This window comes from Camelus dromedarius, chromosome 1 (genome assembly GCF_036321535.1).
Source record: "Camelus dromedarius isolate mCamDro1 chromosome 1, mCamDro1.pat, whole genome shotgun sequence".
Lineage (NCBI taxonomy): Eukaryota > Metazoa > Chordata > Mammalia > Artiodactyla > Camelidae > Camelus > Camelus dromedarius.
Window position 1 is genome coordinate 53,099,191 of NC_087436.1, and position 19,791 is coordinate 53,118,981.

Sequence of the window (19,791 nt, forward strand, 5' to 3'; positions counted from 1 at the left end):
TACCCTACCGCCTCCATAACTTCTTCACATCTCCATGCTTCAGCATTCCTATCTAGAACACCACTACAATAATTGTACCTAACTCATCAACTTGTTATGAAAATTAAATACATTAATATAGACACATTTAAAAGTGCTTCAGATAGTGCCTCGCACATAGTAAGCACTAGAGAACTCTTGGTTGTAATTACTATGATTTGTAAATTTCTATTATCTCTAAGAATCCAGGATTTTGTGCCATTTCACATGGTTCTCCATAATCAAAAAGTTGATTGCAAATTCAGCAAATTCTCTCTCTCTCTCTCTCCTTCTTGTTCTTTCATTTTCTTCCTCTCTCCCCTTCTCTGTTTCTTTCTATTTCCTTTTCTCTTTTACTCTCTTCATTTAGAGCTCTGGCTTTATATCCACATTGTGATACTTGATATTTCCAGCCTTCCCTTTGTCGTGTTTTTAATGGCAGTGATGTGGGCAGGAGTTGTCCTGGGAAGAAGGGCAGGGCCGTGCTGTCCACATCCCAAGGATGAGAAGGCGATGCTTTGGTTGCTAGGGGCTCCCACTCCATACCACCCCCCACGCCCACCCAGAGGAAGGAGCATTTTTCTGTGTGGGGGTGGTACTCATGTTGGAAGGGGATGGTTGATGGTGTTATTTTTGTTCCCCACAAATGTGGATGTTTAAAATAGTGCTTTATTCAATCGGCATAAGTGACACATAAACTATGTATAGTGGTGGAACTGGGCCTGGCAGGTGATGAGGGCCAGATCTCACCCAACCAAGAGTCATGGTTCTCCGCTGATAGTGCCCAAGGGATCTTCCCTGAGGATGGCCAGCACAGAACCCCCATCTTGGGTTGCCTGGCAAGTTCACTTGCACAACTACTGAATTGTCTAAAATGGAGGGACCTCAGAGCCAGTGAGCTGGGACCTTGGCTTCGTTTCCATGGGACATGCCAGTGGCTCACATTTCTCTCTGAACCTCCCTCCAAGCCGCACTGTACTCATAAAGGGTAAGTGTATTTGTTGTTCTTTCGTGCCTTTTGACTCGGTGCCCTGCAGGTCTGGAATGCAGCCAGTGTAACTGAATCGTCAGGCTGCAGATCAGGCTATATTTAATTGGAGGTTTATTGTCTTGCCATGGTTTTAGAAGTTTAGGGAACTTTTTTGAGATTGTAGGGATTTGAATTTGTGTCATCTTTGACCCATTTTCTCCTTTTTTAGTGACTATAATTAAAAGTTTATTTAAAGTGTTGAGTTTTAAGTCTTTGAAAATTGCTCTTTTATACTTCGAGTCAACACAGTAAGGATTCTAGAAGGAATACTTCCTGTTTTTAAACAGATTATGTTTCATAAAGTGGAACTTTGGGGGAGGAGGGCTAGCGTGTTTTACTCTATGAAAAGTTGTATTACCAGGACTCAACTGGTTTGAGATGAAAGAGAAAGAAAATATATAGATTTTGAGACAAACATAAAGCTACCATATGTCCAAGGGAGATTTTGAAGTCTTTTTGGAGTGTCCTTAATTGATTTGAAATGCAATCCTGAATTTGGATTTTATTTAAGAACAAGGGGGAAAAAGCATTTAATCATGTAAAAGATGGCAGTGAGTAAAGAATAATTTCATACTTGCTAGACATCATTGTAATAGATTACATAGGACATTTGGTTGACTTCAATTAGAACCCACGTGCCTCCTCCATCCCCCAACATTCTCTCTTCATCTCAGAGCCTCTTCTCTCTACCCTTAAGTGTGGTTTCGGTATGACTAGGGAATAGACACTAAAAATATTTCTGGAATGACGTGACCCACTCTTACCCCATCCAGGAAAGGGACAAGGCTTCACCAGAAACAGCACATGCTTTCCTTTCATTTCGGGGAGTCCCAGGGTCGACCTGCAGATGCTGCTCCTTCCGTGGCCGATGGCATTCAGACTCCTAGCTGCCGAAGGTTCCAGGCAAACAATTGGACAGAACAGCTCAGCTACGGGAAGCTGGTTACGGTCTCGGCCAGAGCAGCAGCCCCCTGGCCACAGACCACCTCTACCACCCCATCCAGGAGCCTTCCCACCTCCCTCAGTCTTGCCCGGGACCCGCTGCAGGGGCTGAAGAACTGGAAGGTGGTGGCAGCCGCCACGGTGGCGCCTACAGCCTTGGGGCCATTCCAGGCACGTGGGACCCTACTTCAGGCAACTCTGCAGCCCCTCCAGGGCCAGAGGGGGACCCAGGACAGCCCCAGTGCTCACCACTGTCTCTTCTTGTTGCTGAAACCCAGGCGAGCGCTCAGAATGGAAGCTGCCTCTCCTGAGCTGAATGTGCAGGGCAGACTGAAGGAGGTGGGGGACGGGGTGAGCAGAGCTCAAGATAGCCAGGAGCTAAAGCAGCAGCTGCGGCCACTTCCCAAGCCATCAGCCTCCTCCCAGCGAGAAGCAAAATATGTAGAGATGCGCGCTTCAGCAGGAGTCCAGAGGGAGAGTCCCCGGACCATGAGACTCACGCTGGAGCAGAGCCCAGGGGATCAGAGGGGCTCCAGGAGTCCCAAGGAGAAAACCCAAGATGAACCCAGCAGTCAAGAGGGCGAGGCTCCAACCCCCCAGAAGAATCCTGCCTCCTCGGAATTGTCCAGGTCCCAGCTTTCCCGCACTGATAAGGGCAGCAACCTCTCACCTTCATCCTCCTCCTCCTCCCCGGTGGACAAAGCAGAAGAAGGTGGCCTTTCCAAGATGGATGATACCACCACATCCACAGGGGCTCTGGCCACCTCGTCCTCATCGTTGGGCTTTGAGAGTGACAGCGGTGAGAATGCAGTGAGCTGTCGGCCTGGGGGAGGAGAAGAAGGGAAAAAAGCAGGAGGAGGGGGAGGAAGAGGAGCAGGGAGAGGTGGGGGAGGAGGAGATGGAGCAGAGTGCAGAGACATTATTGCCAAGTCTCAGGGCAGCAGGGACCCCCCCAAAAATCAGGAGGCTCACTACATCACCACCCATGAGATCCAGCTGAGCGAGGTAGAGCAGGACATGGATTTCGATGTGGGCTTGGCCTCCCGCTGGGATTTCGAGGACAACAACGTGATCTACTCATTCGTGGACTATGCTTCCTTTGGTGGCAGCGACGAGACCCCAGGGGACGTCACCACCCCGACCGAAGAGGACGACGACAACAGCTGCTACCTCAGCACCACTCCTAGCACCAACGCCACCCAGACACCCAGCCCCACCAGCAGCGACCCGGCCCGTCCCGGCGCAGGCAGCAGCGGCCGCGACACCAGCAGCACGGAAGTGGGCAGCGGCCCCTCGGACAGTGACCCCACTCCCCCACCCACCGGGCCTGGCACTGCCACCCCAAGTGAGCCCTTGCCGGAGCCCCCGGAGGCAGCTTCAGGCGCAGCAGCCGCCGCAAGCAGCTGTGGGAGTACAGCAAGCCAGATCCTCCTATCAATCAAACCGACTTCCCGGGCTATAAATGAGCCTAGCAACGTGTGTGCAAAGCAAAACATTATTTACGCTGCCAAGCATGAAGGCGACATGAGCCTCCGCGTCTCTACAGCTGCTGAACACAATTCAAGTTCACTGAAGCAAAACCCGGCTGCAGCCGTGGCTCAGGACCATGCAAAGAAATTCATTGCCGTCCCTGCTCGCCTGCAAACCCGGTGCGGGGCGATCCGGGCGAAGGAGCTGGTGGACTACTCCAGCGGAGCCTCCAGTGCCGTGAGCGAGCTGGACGATGCGGACAAAGAGGTGCGTAACCTGACCTCCCGGGCCTTCCGGAGCCTCGCTTACCCCTACTTTGAGGCTCTAAACATCAGCTCCCGGGAGTCCTCCGCACTCTCTGAAGTCGGCTTTGGGCGTTGGTCGACCTTCCTGGACTTAAAATGTGGAGGTGTTGGAGCCAGGGTGGAACAGAGCCTCCTCAGGAGCAGCGCGGCCTCCGTGGCTGCGGGTCTGAGGAAGGGCAGTGGGGCCAGGACAACCACAGACCAGCTCTACATCCAGTCCAAGAAGTCCCAGACCAAGGCCTTGGAGTTCGTAGTCAGCAAAGTCGAGGGGGAAATCAAACACGTGGAGACACCTCTGTGTTTCCAGAAGCAGGTCCAGTCGGGCCCCCGCGTGGTCACCCTTCTCGAGCCTCTGAATTTACGCAGTGAGAGCAAAGCCAGCTCAGCCGCTGGACCCAACAGGGCCACAACCAAAGGCCCCAGCAAGGGCCCTGGGTCGGTGTACACCGATGATGGCTCAGAGACGTCTGAGAGCAGCAAGCCGGCCTCCCGCGCTGACGGCCCCCAGAAGAAGTCCAAGTTTGCTTCCAGTCTGCTCAAAAATGTCATCTCCAAGAAGATGCAGCGGGAGCATGAGTTCAAAATGGAGAGGGGAGAAGTCACTGACACATCCCACCATAACCTCTCCAGCACCTCCAAGGAGACTGAGCGCCCTCCTCCGGGGGGTGAGAAGCAGCGGGAAAGGGGCCTGCAGAGGCAGAGTTCTCGCCACTCAGAGGCCGGCTCTGAGTACACGGTGGTCAGCGTGTCTGATGCAGGTGGGGAGGGGTCCCTAACCGAGTCGAAATCCCCAATTTTCAAAGCCAGTGCCCCTCGGGAGAGCCACACAGGCTCCAGCCGTAATTTCACTGAGGGACACACTGAAGAAGTGTGTGAAATTAAAAAGAGTGCATCAGAGACTGTCAAGGGCATCTTCCTCCGTAGTCAGAACAGTGCATTCCGGTCATGGAAGGAGAAAGAGGCTGAGAAGCGGGAAGAAAAAGCCCCCATTGGGAAGCTGAAACTCCCCAAAGGAGGTGACTGGAGGGCTGATCTCGGGGAGATCTCTGCCAGCAAGTCCACCATCATGTCTCGCCTCTTTGTCCCCAATATCCAGCAGACACCTAAGGACAAGCAGCCAGGGAAGCAGGCCACCAAATACCCTGCTGCCCAGGCCACCTCCATGGCAGTGATTAGGCCCAAGGCTCCTGAAATCAAGATCCGGCTAGGGAGTGTGCAACAGCCAAGCTCTGACTTCAACATTGCCAAGTTGCTCACGCCCAAACTGGCCAGTGGTAGCGCCTCTAACCTCTTCAAGACCACAGAGGACAACAGCAGGGCACAGCAGAAACTATTCCGGGGGGACAACCTGGAAAAAGTGCCCCAGTTCCAGGTGAGAGACGTCAGAGACAAGTCCAAGGCCCAAGGCCCCCTCCACCAGGTGAGAGATGTCCGGAAACTAATCAAAGGGTCTGGGGACAGCAGTGACAAGGGCAGTGTTACCCCAGAGCAGGGTCTGACCGGGCCCAAACCCCGGCAGCTGGCTCCTGCAGCTGGTGGCTCAGGATCCCTGTCCCCCATGGTGATTACGTGCCAGACTCTTGTCAACCAGAGGGAAGAGAGCATGGACCGAGAGCCGAGGGAGAACATGGGCAAGGTGGGCAGCAGCCGGGCCTTGAACTCCTCCTCGCCAGAAGGGACTGTCCTGGTTCACAGGGCATCTGGCAGGCTGCCTGTGGCCACCATCGCTCCCAATAAACCGGAGCAGGGCTCATACCTGCCTGTGCTCAAGATTGTCTCCAAGGCTTCTGCTCAGAGGACCCCGGAGAAGGTCAAGGAGGAGGAGGTCAAGGAGGACGGGAAAGGCCCCAAGCCATCCCGGAATGCCCTGGAGAAGCTGACGGCCGCCGTGAGGTCCATGGAAGAGCTGTACAGCTTCAACAGGAACGAGTGGAAGCGGAAAAGTGACCCCTTGCCCCTGATGACCGACAGCCACGTCCTGTCACTCATCGCCAGTGAGGAGAGGGAGGGGGCTGGGGGTGCTGAGCGGGACCCCGACAAGCTGGGTAGACGGCTGGGTGAGGCAGAAGAGCGGAGCACCGGAAACAAAGGCGGGGTGGTCCTGCGAGGGGGTTCCGTGGAGCGTCTGCAGCGGAGAAACTCCAACCCAAGTGCCGAGAGTGTGTCCGCCCGCGCGGCCGCCTTCGAGAACCTGGCCAGGGAGCGGCCCCGGTCCCTGTATATTCCCCCTGTGCACAAGGATGTGGACAGAACCCAGCCCCTGCAGCCCCTGCCCCCCCTCCCCAGCAACCGGAATGTGTTCACAGTGAGTGCCAGCAGCACCCAGAAGACCGGGGGTGTGGCTGGCAAGTTCCCACAAGGGCCTTCTCCGGAGAGTCCTTCAGCAGCCAAGAGCATCAGATCGCAGGGACTCCGATCCCTCAAGATCTCTCCCGCCACCAGGGCACCTCTCGAAGAGGTGACCAACAGGAAAAATGGCAGCAATTTGGAAAAGAGCAATAGTGACTGTGAGAATTACCTGACCATCCCCCTTAAAGGAAGCTCTGCAGCCGGGGAGCTTCCAGGCAGGCCTGGGGCTGGGAGGGAGGGGCCCCCAGCCTCCTCTGCAGCCACCCTCTGCAGCTTGCCCCCGCTGAGTGCCCGCAGTCAGGTCCCCAGTAGCCCCAAAGGCTCTCAGGTCAGTGGAACCAGCCGGCCAGCTTGGCGCACCAAACCTGACAACCCCCGGGAGACCGTCGCTGCCCCTACAGGGCCACAGAGCCCTGAGCATCCCCCCACCGCCATCTACCACCAGCAGCCGCTGCCCTTCACCCTGCAGGGGGCCCAGCCCCAGGTCCTCTGCTTCTCCCCGCCAGGCATGCCTGCCCCAGCCCCTGCAGGCCCAGCTCCAGTCCCCACAGACCCCTTCCAGCAGCCACAGCCTCAGCAGACCCAGCGCAAGATGCTCCTGGATGTGACGACTGGCCAGTACTATTTGGTGGACACGCCAGTACAGCCCATGACCCGGCGACTGTTTGACCCCGAGACAGGGCAGTATGTAGATGTGCCCATGACCTCCCAGCAGCAGGCTGTGGCTCCCATGTCCCTCCCTATGCCTCCTTTGGCCCTGAGTCCCGGGGCCTATGGACCCACCTACATGATCTACCCTGGGTTTCTGCCCACGGTGCTGCCCGCCAATGCCCTGCAGCCCACACCAATTGCTCACACTCCAGGGGGTGGTGAGCTCTCCCCCATGGCAGCAGAGCCCCCCAGCAAAGAGGCAGCGGCCGCATTCACCGAGGCCCCATACTTCATGGCCTCTCGTCAGTCTCCTGCCTCTTCCTCCTCTGCCCCAGCAGCCACAGCCCAGCTGGTGGGGGCCAAGGGCTTCGCCCAGCTGCACGGCAAGCCTGTCATCAGCATCACTTCGCAGCCCCTGGGGCCACGGATCATTGCCCCCCCCTCCTTTGACGGCACCACCATGAGCTTTGTGGTGGAACACAGATGAGGAGAGGTCACCAGAAACCACAACGGAGCAGCTGGTGAGTGAATGTCACTTCAATAATCGGGTTTAAGGGATTAAAGGCAATTCTGTTTCATTGTGTTTGAAGTGGCAGATTTACAGCCCAGGAGGCTGTTTTTAGGAATGGGCATTTCGGAAGAATAAAGCAAAACCCCAACCAAATTATTAAGGAGCTGATTTTCTAGCCAAGCTTCCTTCTCTCCACACTCCTCAGTCCAGTGGCTGGCCTCTCCCCTTTGACCTTTCCAAATTGCCTGAGTGTTTTTCCCACAGTGAGTAGGAGGGATGTGAACCTTCGATCTGTCAGGTTAGCCTTGGATGAAGACTGGCAGGGGGAAGAAATGAAAACCCGGTCTGGATTTTGTGGAATGAGCTTCGCTCTATTCCTGGCTGCCGCAGTGACAGAGGCACGTGCATCCTCGGGAGCACCGTCAATCAGGCTGCTCCTCAGGGCAGGGAGAGTCAAAGACTGACGTGTTCTTGTTAGGAGGTTTTCTCAAATCTGCAGAAAGGCTTCTTTCCCTCCACCACATCTTCCTCTTGAAGTTTCTTATACAAAGAGACCATATTTTTAAGCTCCTGTTTTTGTTTTCAGACAATCAGAATACTTTTTTCTTAGGCGAGGCCAGGGTCTTTAAGGTACCACACACACACACACACACACACACACACACACACACACACACAGCATGACCACTACAAGGGGGGAAAATTCCAGAGCTTTGGTGGCTCCTTGGAAAGAGCTGCTGTGTTTGATCTAGTCTGTTCAGACGAATCCACTGTGCTCTACAGGGGCTCCTTTTCATATCTGCATTCTCTCCCTTTGGAAAGAATCAAATTCCCCTTGCTCCCTCTAAAGGGAATCAGATAGAGTAGTTTCCTGACACCTACCAAGTTAATCCAAATTCAGACAGGAATCCTTGCTGTAACCACACAGTCTGTGAAACTTGGCAGAAAAGGTGAGCTTGGCTTTCCCTGAACCAGACACTTCAGGTCAAACACATAAGACAGAAGCCACCTTCTGATACAGCAAAAAGCTGCCAGCACTGTGGGGACAAATTTGCGCCCTCATTCCCCTGTCCTCCTCAGAGCAGGGAGGACATCATTAATGCTTCTGGGGCTTTCACTCCTTGGCAAGATCATAAGAACGGCGATAAAGGGGAGAGAAAATCTTTGCCTATAGGAAAGAAATAAACCATTCCTCCCTTGTCTGAACTGAAAAGCAGTAGAGGAACATCATTTCTTTGTGCAGTGGAAGAGTCTAAAATTAGGATGCAGAATCATTAGATTAGAGTCGCAGCGATTTCTCACCAGCTGTGTTCTTGGGCATGCATGACACTCATGGGTCAATAATATCTACTCAAAATTTATCTGAACGCCAGATAACAGTGTATTGCAAAATTAAGGGATTGTTACTCTGCACTGTATTTACTGGACTGCAGGACAACATTCAGCCACTGTTCAGAAATCCTTGGGTCTTTCTCTGAGCAATCAGGTGAAAGCATAAGTCTAATTTTACTTGCAGTCTAGTAGATGGTTGGAATTCTTCCTTTCCAAGAATTTGCAACAAGCAAATGTGTGAATCACAAATAAAGAGGGCAGGGGAGGATTAAAGATAAATAATGTTCAGTGTAGAAAATTTTTTTTAAATGTATGTGGAAGAGGCTCAGAATTAGAGAATCAGTTTTGCAGAAGGAAAAGTGTAGCCTCGACACAAAAGCGTCTTCATCTTCTGGACAGGTAGGGTGTTTACCTAAGGCTATTTTGGAGCAGCTAATCCTGCGAGGCCTTTCTGTGAGCTGTGGAGGTGCAGAGCAAGGGGAAGGGAGGACAGGGCTCAGAGGAGGGAGGAACCGGGCACACACTCACATCGTTTCCCCTTGGCAGCTGCGTTTGGCCTTTCTCCTGTCGCTGAGCCTGGAGAGATTAGCCCTGGAGTTGTTTCCATCAGACACAGATACAAATCAGAGTTTTTCATATGGGAGATTTGAACAATGATCTCTCTGAAAGCTTTTCCCTTCTTCAACCTTTATTTTAGTCCATAGCCCTCAAGACGGACAGAAAGGCAAAAGCTGGCTTCCTGATTTGACTGGTCAGGAACTAATTAGTAGCTTTTTGCATACAGGCAAAAATTCAATGACCCAAATTCAGATAATAGCTCAAATCTCCCTGCAAGTTCTGTGCCACCTTCCAAAGAAAAGCCAGATACATAAAAAAGATGTGTATAGTACTTTTCCTTATGTGGAAAAAAATTCCAACAGTGTTCAGATTCATCAAAAATTACATTGTACACACTCATTCATCAGTAGGTATTCATGCAGATGATCAGAGTGAGAAGTCTTGGAAGCTGGTTTCAGTTTAAGACTTCTTTTGAATACTAGACTTATTCCAGAGTTTTTCCTTGAGGTAAATAGGGTTTCATGTGCCCTTTTCAACTAAGAAGTCACATAAATGATTTGATCCAAGCACAGCATTTCACCAAGAAGACTGGGGCTTAGAAGGAGATGGTTTTGCTGAGGTCCCCAGGCAGTGAGACAGCCAGGCAGTCCCCGTGGGGCTGGCTCCCAGCTCCTGGACCAGGCCTTGTGCCCTGCAGGCCGCTGCTTGTTCCTTGGTAGGAGACAGGGAGCAAACGGAGGATGGCAGACGAGTGGAATGAGCTCTGACCTGGCAGCCAGAACACCTGAATCTGCTGTGCCTCTCCGGACATTTGTAAAATGAATGTCTGAAATGCAATAATTCCCTCATTCATTCTACAAACGTGAATTACGTGTTTACTGTCTGCCAGCCATGGTGTACTACTCTGTGGTGAGGCTATAAGCCCACATGTGACCTGGTACCGTCCCACAGGCCCAGAGCCTACACTCCAGCTGGAGGACACAGACCTGGACACACAGAACCGCAAAGCCAGTGTTCAAGGCCTGTGTTAACCTTTAACAATCCTTCCAGCTCCAATAATAAGCATTTCATCATCTGTTTTTAGCTGTACATTGTAACAGGGAGCCCTGCTTTCTCCCCCGTACAGATCCAAGCACAACCAGCTGCTGCTGCGCTCTGAGTATTCCGTTATGAGTCTCCCTCTAGTTTTGCTTCTGTAGCTGAGTCTTTCCCACTTCTTTTCTGCCTGTGGTCAAAGCTGCAGTCCTCCTCAAACTTTGCCAGGTCACAACGCCCCTCAGAAGATAATTAGAACATTATTTATGTTCTTTTTCCTTTAGTAAGGACATCACACATTATGAGGAATGGACGAGGCTGTTCACAGCCAGTGGCCCAGTGGCTAGAGAGTCACAACAGGAACCCGTCTGCCACACACCAGTATGCTAGGCTCACCAGTCTAAACTTCACTATTTCCTCTTTTTTTTTGTTAGGCCTTTTGTGTTTTAGGCCTTTGTCGTTTGTTGATTTTTGTTTTGAAAGTCACTTCTCCCCAGGATCTTTGATGCCCTTTCTGGTGAGATGGTTTCGGTTTGGGTTTTCTGCCGCCTGGGGCAGGTAGCTGACTTGTTCCCTCTCCTGCTTCTTCCTGCCCACCCACTTAGATGCCATATTTATTTTAAAATTTTATTTGAAACTTGCTACTAAATGCCATTTACAAAGGCATACAGATAAATATGTAGCAATAGCAGCAGAAGACTTTCACTGGCACCATGCCTGCTACCCGGAGGGTATTGCAATTATTTTGTTTCATTTGAATGTGGTTTTTTTCAGTAAAACTTAACCCATTTTCTTCTCCTTTTCTGAGTGTGCTTTATGCCGTTTCTACATTGTTAGTCCTTCTTTCCTCCCTACTTCCTCAGAGTTATTTCTACCCCTTAAGCATAACCCACACATCTGAAGGAGAAAGAGAAACGGGGCTGGATTCAGGGGGAGCTATTTTTGTAGAGTTTTCTAAGGGGGTCTCAAAGGATCCTTAGATTATCAAACCATGTCCCACAATGTTAAAATTGCAGAAGGAAATTGAGGCTCAGAGAGGTTAAGTGACCCCTCTTAAGTCACAGCGTCCCTTTGGGGCAGAGTTGGGATCAAAATCTGAATTATCGCCAGACCAGAGTCTACTTTCTATTTGCTTCCTTCTTACTGCTGCCCAGTCCCTTTCTCTTTGTCCTGCCAGGACCGCTCTCCTTTGGTGGTCCTCCTTCCTGGAATCGGGCCCATGAGCTTATGTCTCCTTCTTTCTTCTCTTGCCATTTATTTGAGAATTTATTTTCTGTTCTCTGTTTTGTGTTTTTTATTTTAAATTCCCTATTGTGGCTTCTCCTTCCCATTCACTTGACTGTTGATGTAGTTCAGTGCCCCACCTTGCTTGTTCTCTTCTCCTCCCTTTTTGCTTGAGCTTTGCTGTTATCACAGGCTGGACAACCTCAAGGGTGGACTGGGGGTGGGGGGGACTGCGGCTCCCTCACCTGCACATTCTCCCCACCTGTGCCTGAGGCCAGGCCGTGGGGCTGCAGGCTGCAAGCTCCACATTTCCTTTTCAGCTCACATTGTATTACATTTCTGAAGCAATTCACTTATTTGTAATTTTTTTCCCCTAACTTGATTGTGGCTTCCTCTCCCAATTATTATATAGAGCTACTGTTCTATTTTATTATCTTCCTCATGTCTTTTTCATCGTTTCTTTTCTCCGTTTCTCTTTTCTTGGATTGCAGCTTTCCCCATTTTTATTATTTTGTGCCTTTCTCCACAATTTTAATGCCTGTATATTTTCTTCTTGACCCTCTATAAAATTAATAAAAAATGAAAAGTAATAGCTAATGTGTATTAATCATTTATTATTATTTAGAAGATTTAATATCATTTATTACTTATGAAGATTTAACATCATGCTACCTGATCCTTTAAACCACTGGGTACTATTCTTATCCTTAATTGACAAATGAAAAAAGAACTTGTCCCAGATCAATAGATCAACTGAAATACAGGCCCTTCAAGTTCGGTGGCCCGTGCTCTGAGATGACCCCTGGTTTGCACACTTTCTCCCTCTCTGCCCTCCTCGTCTTAGTTCCTTGTTGTGAATTGTCGCTCTTCCCTTATTTGGAAAAAGATTAAGACACTGACCCTGGATCTGGTGGTCTAGTATATACTAAGCTTCTATGTGTGTTTTTCTTTTGATTAAAAAATTAGCTCTCCTTAGTCATTAAAACATCGTATGCCCCAAAGAGAAAGTTTCCTCACTTCTAGGGGCCGTGGCTCCCAGTGTGTGTGTGTGTTGGGGGGGGAGGGGTAGGCAGGTGGTGGGATGTCACCTGAGAGTGGGATCTCCCCACTGGATGCCAATGGGTTCATACATTGCAGTTGAAGGAGAGCTGAGTAGCTTTGCCCAAAGTCCAGATACGTGCACCTTGGAGTCAGGCAGCCTCAGCTCAAAATCTTACTCCTCTGGACAAGTGACCTGCCCTCTCTAGACCTCAGTTTCCTCAACTGTAAAATGGGGATACCTTGCAGGAGTGTTGTGAAAATTGAATTGTATAATCACTGCAAAAGACATATCACACAGTCCACGGCATGGACTAAGAGTTCAGTCTCCCTTGGAGACTAGAACCTTATAAATGCCTCACAAGCCCCTGTTCTCTTAGGGGCCTCCCCCAGGGCAGAAAGTCAGCTCTTATTCATGCAGACACTCAGGGCAACACCAGGGGCTCATACGCAAGACTGCTTGATATTTCCCCAAGCCAGGCCATGCCCACAGCTCTGCAGTCCCCTTGGCGCTGCCTGATCCCTTGGGACAGGCCAGTTGGCTGTGGCCAGGGGACTCTAGTATCCCCTACAGCTTTCCAGCACATTATACAGCTCTGGGTACAGTTTGCCAGCTGCATGTCGTGATTTTCCTCTCTGTCTGGGCGCAGGCCTGTGTGAAGCAAGGGAAAATCTGACCCAGCATCCCCGCTGAACTCTGTCATGTGTTCTGGTCCTAAAATCATGGGACACCATCCAAGCCAAACTGCCTGGTGCCACAGTGCGGTCACTATCTCGTCTTCACAGACTTCTTCATGACCCTCTGATAGGTTAAATTGGCTGTTTTTATTATTTTATTCTTAAGAGGAATTGGAGCAACTTCATTACTTTCAAGATTTCAAACAAAATTCCTCTGAAGTGAATATAAGCTGAAGCAATATCCTGTGAATGAATGAAAAGGCCATATCTAGACTATGGGCCCTTAAAAAGGGGCCAGCGGTTTATAGAAGTAGATTTCTCCTCTGAATCTCAGACTGCTCCCCCATCCTGTAGTGTTCCCCGTCTCCCCCTCTCTCTTTCTCCCCTCTCTCTGTGCTGCCTCTGCTAAAGGAGTCTTTGCAAACCTTGCTTCATGATGGGACTCAGCCTGAGTTGTGGTTAGATCCTTGGATCATCACTGAAATTATTCTTCTTGGCCATATATTGTCTTCTCCTCCGCTTGCAGTTATATTTTCTTTTCCTGTTGCTGCTCTGTGTCTCATAAGGTAGAAAAACTTAAGTTTAGCAAATGAGAAGTTTCCAAACCCACAACAGTCCCTTTTGTCTTGAAAGTCATGTCTTGATATAAAATACAAAAGAGTAAAATCAACAAATTTGAAGTATATATATATATATATATATATGAGCTATAAATCCATAATGAGACTTATAGACTTCTTTTTTCTTAAGCATGTGTTTAACACAGGCCAGTTTCTAGATGGCAGGATTAAAATAGCCTTTGCCACATGACTCTGATTGCATATAATTGATTAGATAGCTGTTATTTGAAACTTCTTGGAGGTTATTTTTCACATGATAGAGCCCTCTTAATCCTTAACAAATATTACCTGTAGGTCACTCTATTTCTGTCTCCATGATATTAAGTTCAAATACCAACTCCCAAATGTTAATTTTAAAAGTTCTTTAGGCAAAATCCTGATAGATAAACTATACTTAGAGAGTGATTAATAGAAAGAAAGGGCTAATTTTCAGTAAGCTTTTGAACATGTGAGTGCTTGTCTTCGAATGGATCTAACTAAATTATAGGCTCTAACCAGTATATCTCATTTTAAACAAAATGCACAGTATGAAATTCCACATAATTTAGACAGTGATCATTCATTTTACAAGGATTCTCAGGATAGAGTTCATTCATTTAACAAGATTAATAAGTTACAGTAAATTTCAAATGTTTCAATTTAGTTTAAATATTTCTGCATTATATTATATGTCATACTATTTTATCTCTGTTATGGATGATTTCAGTGAAACTAAATCTTTAACACTAAAATCATTTTTGAATGGTTGACTGCATTGAATTCATGTTTCAAAGAGAGCAATTTTTTGAAGTCAGTATGATGTCCAGTAGGTTGAGAAACACATTTACCAAACGCATTTTAAAATGTGAACTTCATCATTATTAACATGGAAAATAACTAAATAGGTAAATAAAATGTATTTTCACATTTTTCTTGCTTCTTTAAGAGCGAGATTTACTTTTAGAAATAACAATCTTTTCTTTGATTATGTTTGTTTATAGGAGCAAGACAGAAAGATGGACAAGTCTTCCTGTATCTGAAGGTTGCATTATAACAGCACAAAGAATTCATCTGAAAAACGTCCTCTACATGTGTTATTCTTAGTTTTTGCTTCTTATAAACCAAGTGTGTAAGTTTCTATATTTTTCTGAATAACCTTGTTAAGACAGTTTGTGTTATTTTAGTTTTACTAAGCTGATTGGTTGAATTTTTTTTTTCTGTGTAAAACTATTTCTTTTTATACTTTAATACAGGATATAAGCCTTCTGGTCATCTTTTCCCCCCTGCATTTGTGCTAGGCAAACAATCTCTCAAGTGTTCTCATAGTTCAGTCAAAACATACAACAGAATAGGACTGGTTCTGCTGTAAACCAAACCAGCAAATCAGTCATTTGGATCACACATCTTCTTATAGATTCTTGGAGTAGAGCAGGACTAGCCGGCAGAGTTGTAGCACTTGTTTGGATTTAAATATGATGAGTCTGCATTTTGAATCCTATACCATCCACGCCTGGTCATTCTCTTGGTTGTGTTTTGTATGTTCTTTTCTTGGGTTCAGCATGATTTCAAATGTGATTGTGAAAAACAGTGGTTTTAACTTTTGTGCCTTGTTTTAACTTTCCCATTTGTACAATGCCATGAGACTATTTGTTGCCTTAAGATAGAACGGCTTGAAATACAGGAGAGCCAGTGATTGCATTTAAAATGATGAAATTCTTAGTCTCGGAAAGGCATAAAATACCTATTTCCCTATAGGAATCCAACCTTTGTTATGAGTGTATAGCATTATTTTTCTTCTTCAATGATTCCCACCATAGTTGCATATGCCTGTCTCTCACGGATTGTTTGGAGTCTGAAGAGTGACCCGTTTGGGGCAGTGGAGTGGAATGTAAGCTCTGATTCGGTGGCTCCGATTCTCTCCAGCCATAGCCATTCCGATAGCAATGACCCAGGATTGTATCACTTGCTCCTTATGGTTTTAAGAGATGTTGAGAATCCAAGTCATAGAATCTTTCATCGACATTCAATACTGCCTCAGGGGTAGCCCAATTCTGAAGGTTCTTTTAGTGAGTGTTCACCGTGAGTTTTAAAGAGTTGACTGAATAGTTAAATTTTTAGCTTGTCATGATTAATAAGTGAGTCTATATATATTCAACAAATGTTACATTGGAATTATTTCTTACTTTTTGAAAGAATAACTTGAAGATTCTCCCAGGCATTCTTTAAGGAATCTCCTCTTATTTATTTATTTGTTCAAAGATAAACCATTATGATCATTTTTTAAGCTTTATTTTGATTTTAATGGTCATCAATATTGGTTTCTGCTTAAAATTGCTTCGTGAAGCCACAGTATTTTAGACTATTCATGACTGAGGTATGAGTAAAAACTGAGTCTGATTTTTGTATGCTTTATGTAACCTGATTACTTTGTAGTTAAGCTCTCCATTGCAGACTCTTAAAAAACCGAAAACTCAATTTCACATTCAGGGCCTTCCTTAAAGAGTCCTTACTCTAAAAAGAAGTTCTGTTGGGTAAAAGGCAGCGTTTGAGGCAGAAACAGTCAGCTCTGGCCACAATTCAATCAATTGTTGGGCTGATGAACTATGAAATGAAGTGGATAGCCTCTGTGAGATGTGGAACATAAAGTCTGAAATAGTCACTGTGTTTGGAAAAGATGCCCTTGCGCCATATTGGGGAAGGTGTGACTCCTTTGTCACAGAGGTCTTCTTACCCAAGTACACAAACAGATTCACCCCAGAGCTTACTTAATTTCCCACCACGGGGAAACTTCTCTGACAGCATCGGCCCTTCCTCATGTTCAGTAGAGATTGGCTAGGTATGAAATCACCCAGTGTTGAAACAAGAAAGTAGAATCCATCAAAGATCTCAAACCTACAATACTCACAGTGGCACCATGAGATCTCAAATATTTGAACACATCTGGTGAAACTTATATAGGATTTGGGTAGATAGAACTAAAATTGATAAGATTGTTTAAAAACTATGTGTGACTTTAGGAGAACCCAGCAGTCATGTTGAATTGTCAACTACTTGTCAGGTCTTCGTAAAGAGAGACATCTCCTTTCCTAGAACACATGGTAGAGTTCTTACCGACCAAGGGTCCAGGGACCCTGGAAGCTACTTATCATTAGAATCACCAGCAGATCTGAGCCTTATTCTCACACTGAGGTAGACTAGAACTAAGGAAAGAAAGGAGAACTTCTCATTTGCTGGTTCTATCAGCGAGGCCACATCCTCTGAGAAGCTGCTACGGATGTAGTAAATGTCCAGATGGTTCAAAATGTAACTTTACAGTGAGTCTGTGAGCACTATATTATCTGCTGATAATTTTATGGTTCTCTATTTCATCAAACCATATAAAGCCAAACCAAAGCTGCCAGGCCATTTCCTACCTCAAATGATTGGGAAGAACATTTTTAAAGACGTGAGGTAAATTGAAATTCTCATTTTCATTGTTTTATTATTTCTTGAGAGGTTGCATTGATATTTGTATGAAGTCGTTGTGCCCTTCCTTGTTTAACCAAAGTCAAGTGGACTAAAACAAGAGTCTAGGAAGCCCTCCAACCAGTAAAACTCTTACCCTAACAATGTGCCTTTAGCTGCTCAGCTACCCTCTTGTGTTTCATGCCCACAAAACCATTAATAAGGCAGGTAGCATTTCCTGAACAGTGCCTGGAGCTCGAATCTAATCAGAATTGCAGAGCCAGGCTTTTGCCTTTTCCTCTCGGGGTTACATTGGTGACTCAGTTTTCCAGATGAACTGCAGGGCACTGTGGGTAGAAATCTCAGCCCATTTCCTCTTTTTTCCCTGTTGGTTAAATGGTCAGGTTGAAACATGCTCCATTTGAACTGTTTCTGGAAAACCAAACCCATTTGTAACCAGTATGAAAATTTAATTCACCAGAATGTATTTTCTTAAAAAGCACTCACTGAAATTGCCCTCATGATTTAATGAAGCCCAGATACGCAGTTAGAGACTTAACCCATAGGCTCTCTGGATGTCTGTCTGTGTCTCTGGATGTCTGTCTGTATACGGCACTCTAGCTATATTGAGTAGATAAGCTAAAGCAAATTACACTTTGACATCTTTATGGTAAATCTTAAATGCTAACACACATTTCAAATTCATCCTTACATCACTAGGAAATCAGATTTGATTTCATCATTCTTGCCTCTTAAAGAGATCTAACGCATTTTAATTATTTTCATATTTCATAGAAATGAAAGTCTGTGTTTGCTACAAATTGAATGCTCATGCTACCTGAAATAATACTTTGGACTGCAGGACAGTATTGATTCTTAAGTAGATTGACTATAATCTCATGATAAATATATATATATATGTGCATGAGAAAACATATTCAATAATAGTCTCTGTGTTTTAAAACTATCACAGTATACATTTTCCTATGTGGTGCTTGAAGAGTTTCATTCTACAGTTTACAAGGTGTAGGTTTGCACCCCAAATTCTCAGGGTATGCTATTTTACCCAAATACTTGAAAGAAAAAGGTGCCCTGTATTTTATCAGTACTGTTGAGAGGGAAAATTATGTGTAGGTTTGTTTTAGAAAACTACTTATAAAAATCAAATTCACAAAATATGTTAGGCTTTTACATAATTCCTAAAGAGATATACATATAGATATGATACATATTTTCAGGAAACTGTTTATATATTCTTAACTAACTTCTGGGTCCTAAGTAGACCTCACAGGTGCATAAAATCATTAATAAAGCATGTAGCATTTGCTAAATTGTACCTTGAGCTTGAATCTAATCAGAATTGCAGACTCTGGTCTTCTAGGGGAAAAAAAAAAAACAAAAACACATTGTATGCCCCATGTCTCAGAAGACAACTGAACGTTCACAGCAGTATTTGTAAGCTGTTAACATTCTTGTCTCATGTTGCAAACTAGAGCATATTATTAGATGTATTCCAATTTGATTCATAATGGTGCAGAATAAAACACACACACAACACATCTAATTTGATTTCTTTTTTTAAGTTTCATAATTGCTTTTTATAAGCTAGTGTTAATAGCAAAATGTCCTTTCCAGGGCCCCCTGAAATTACTTGTCATACCTATACCCTTTTTCTAGCAGGTAGTCTTTTTCTCCCCCTTTAAAGATGTAGGTTTCTTTATCTACATTGAAATCATCTTATTGTACAGTAAAGACAGTGGTGGTTGAAAAGAATGTGAAGACTGAGGAAGTTATGTCCCAAACAGAGGAGAGTCAATTGTGTGGTAAATGGAGAAAGACATTGGATAATGCTGAATTATACCCCTGACTATGAAAAAAGCCAGGGGTAAATGGAAAGAATGTGAAAATTTAAACTGCTCTCAAGGTAGAAATCTTGGCGGAGGAGTTCCTACCTGAGGTCTGATGTGATTCACTTGTGGAATGCAGTGAGCATGGCCGACGGCGCTGTGAACCCAGCCCGACAGCTCTGAGGGTCACTTCATCGGTGTCTCGCACGTGGAGAAAACTACGTAGACAAGGACTCTGTGAGATTAGCCTACTTACTTTAATTGCCAGCATTTGTAAGTGATTGTGCAATCTTGTGTAATGGTCTTTCATTTTGACTCTTTTGGAAAAAAAAATTGTTGTGTTGTTGTTTTTCCAGTAAACATAAATGCAAAGAAACCAAGCATTGCTTGTCTTTATTTTAACTCAGAAACAAGCTTCAGACATTTTCATTTTCTTCTGTCTTCTAATTTAAATCCTTCATTTGACTAAAATACCCTATTACAGTGTTTCGCATCCAGGTTGCGTTAGTTTTCTCTTACTGTGATAACTACAAACTTGGTGGCTTAAGAGAGTACAAATTTATTCTCTTACAGTTCTGGAGGTCAGAGTCTGGTACGGTCTTTCCCTGTACCCAGAGTGTGTCACCTGACGGACCAGACTGCTGGCATTATTAAGTAGCATTTGAGGGGCACCTACCAACGTGTGTGATGCTCCACTGACACCCAGAAGCAATCTGGACAACAAGTGTCCCTGAGGGTCCATGCTGAGGCCCGCAAAAGT

At 46.2% G+C, this 19,791-nt stretch overlaps 1 protein-coding gene across 1 annotated transcript; it reads left to right on the top strand.

The window, feature by feature from the left end:
* The first annotated feature begins 1,825 nt into the window (after positions 1-1,825).
* Positions 1,826-14,865, top strand: C1H4orf54 (chromosome 1 C4orf54 homolog). Its single transcript, XM_031468932.2, has 2 exons — positions 1,826-7,286; positions 14,742-14,865. The coding sequence occupies exon 1, from the start codon at positions 1,853-1,855 to the stop codon at positions 7,250-7,252; it is 5,400 nt and encodes a 1,799-aa protein (XP_031324792.1). The 5' UTR covers positions 1,826-1,852; the 3' UTR covers positions 7,253-7,286; positions 14,742-14,865.
* Positions 14,866-19,791: the final 4,926 nt, after the last annotated feature.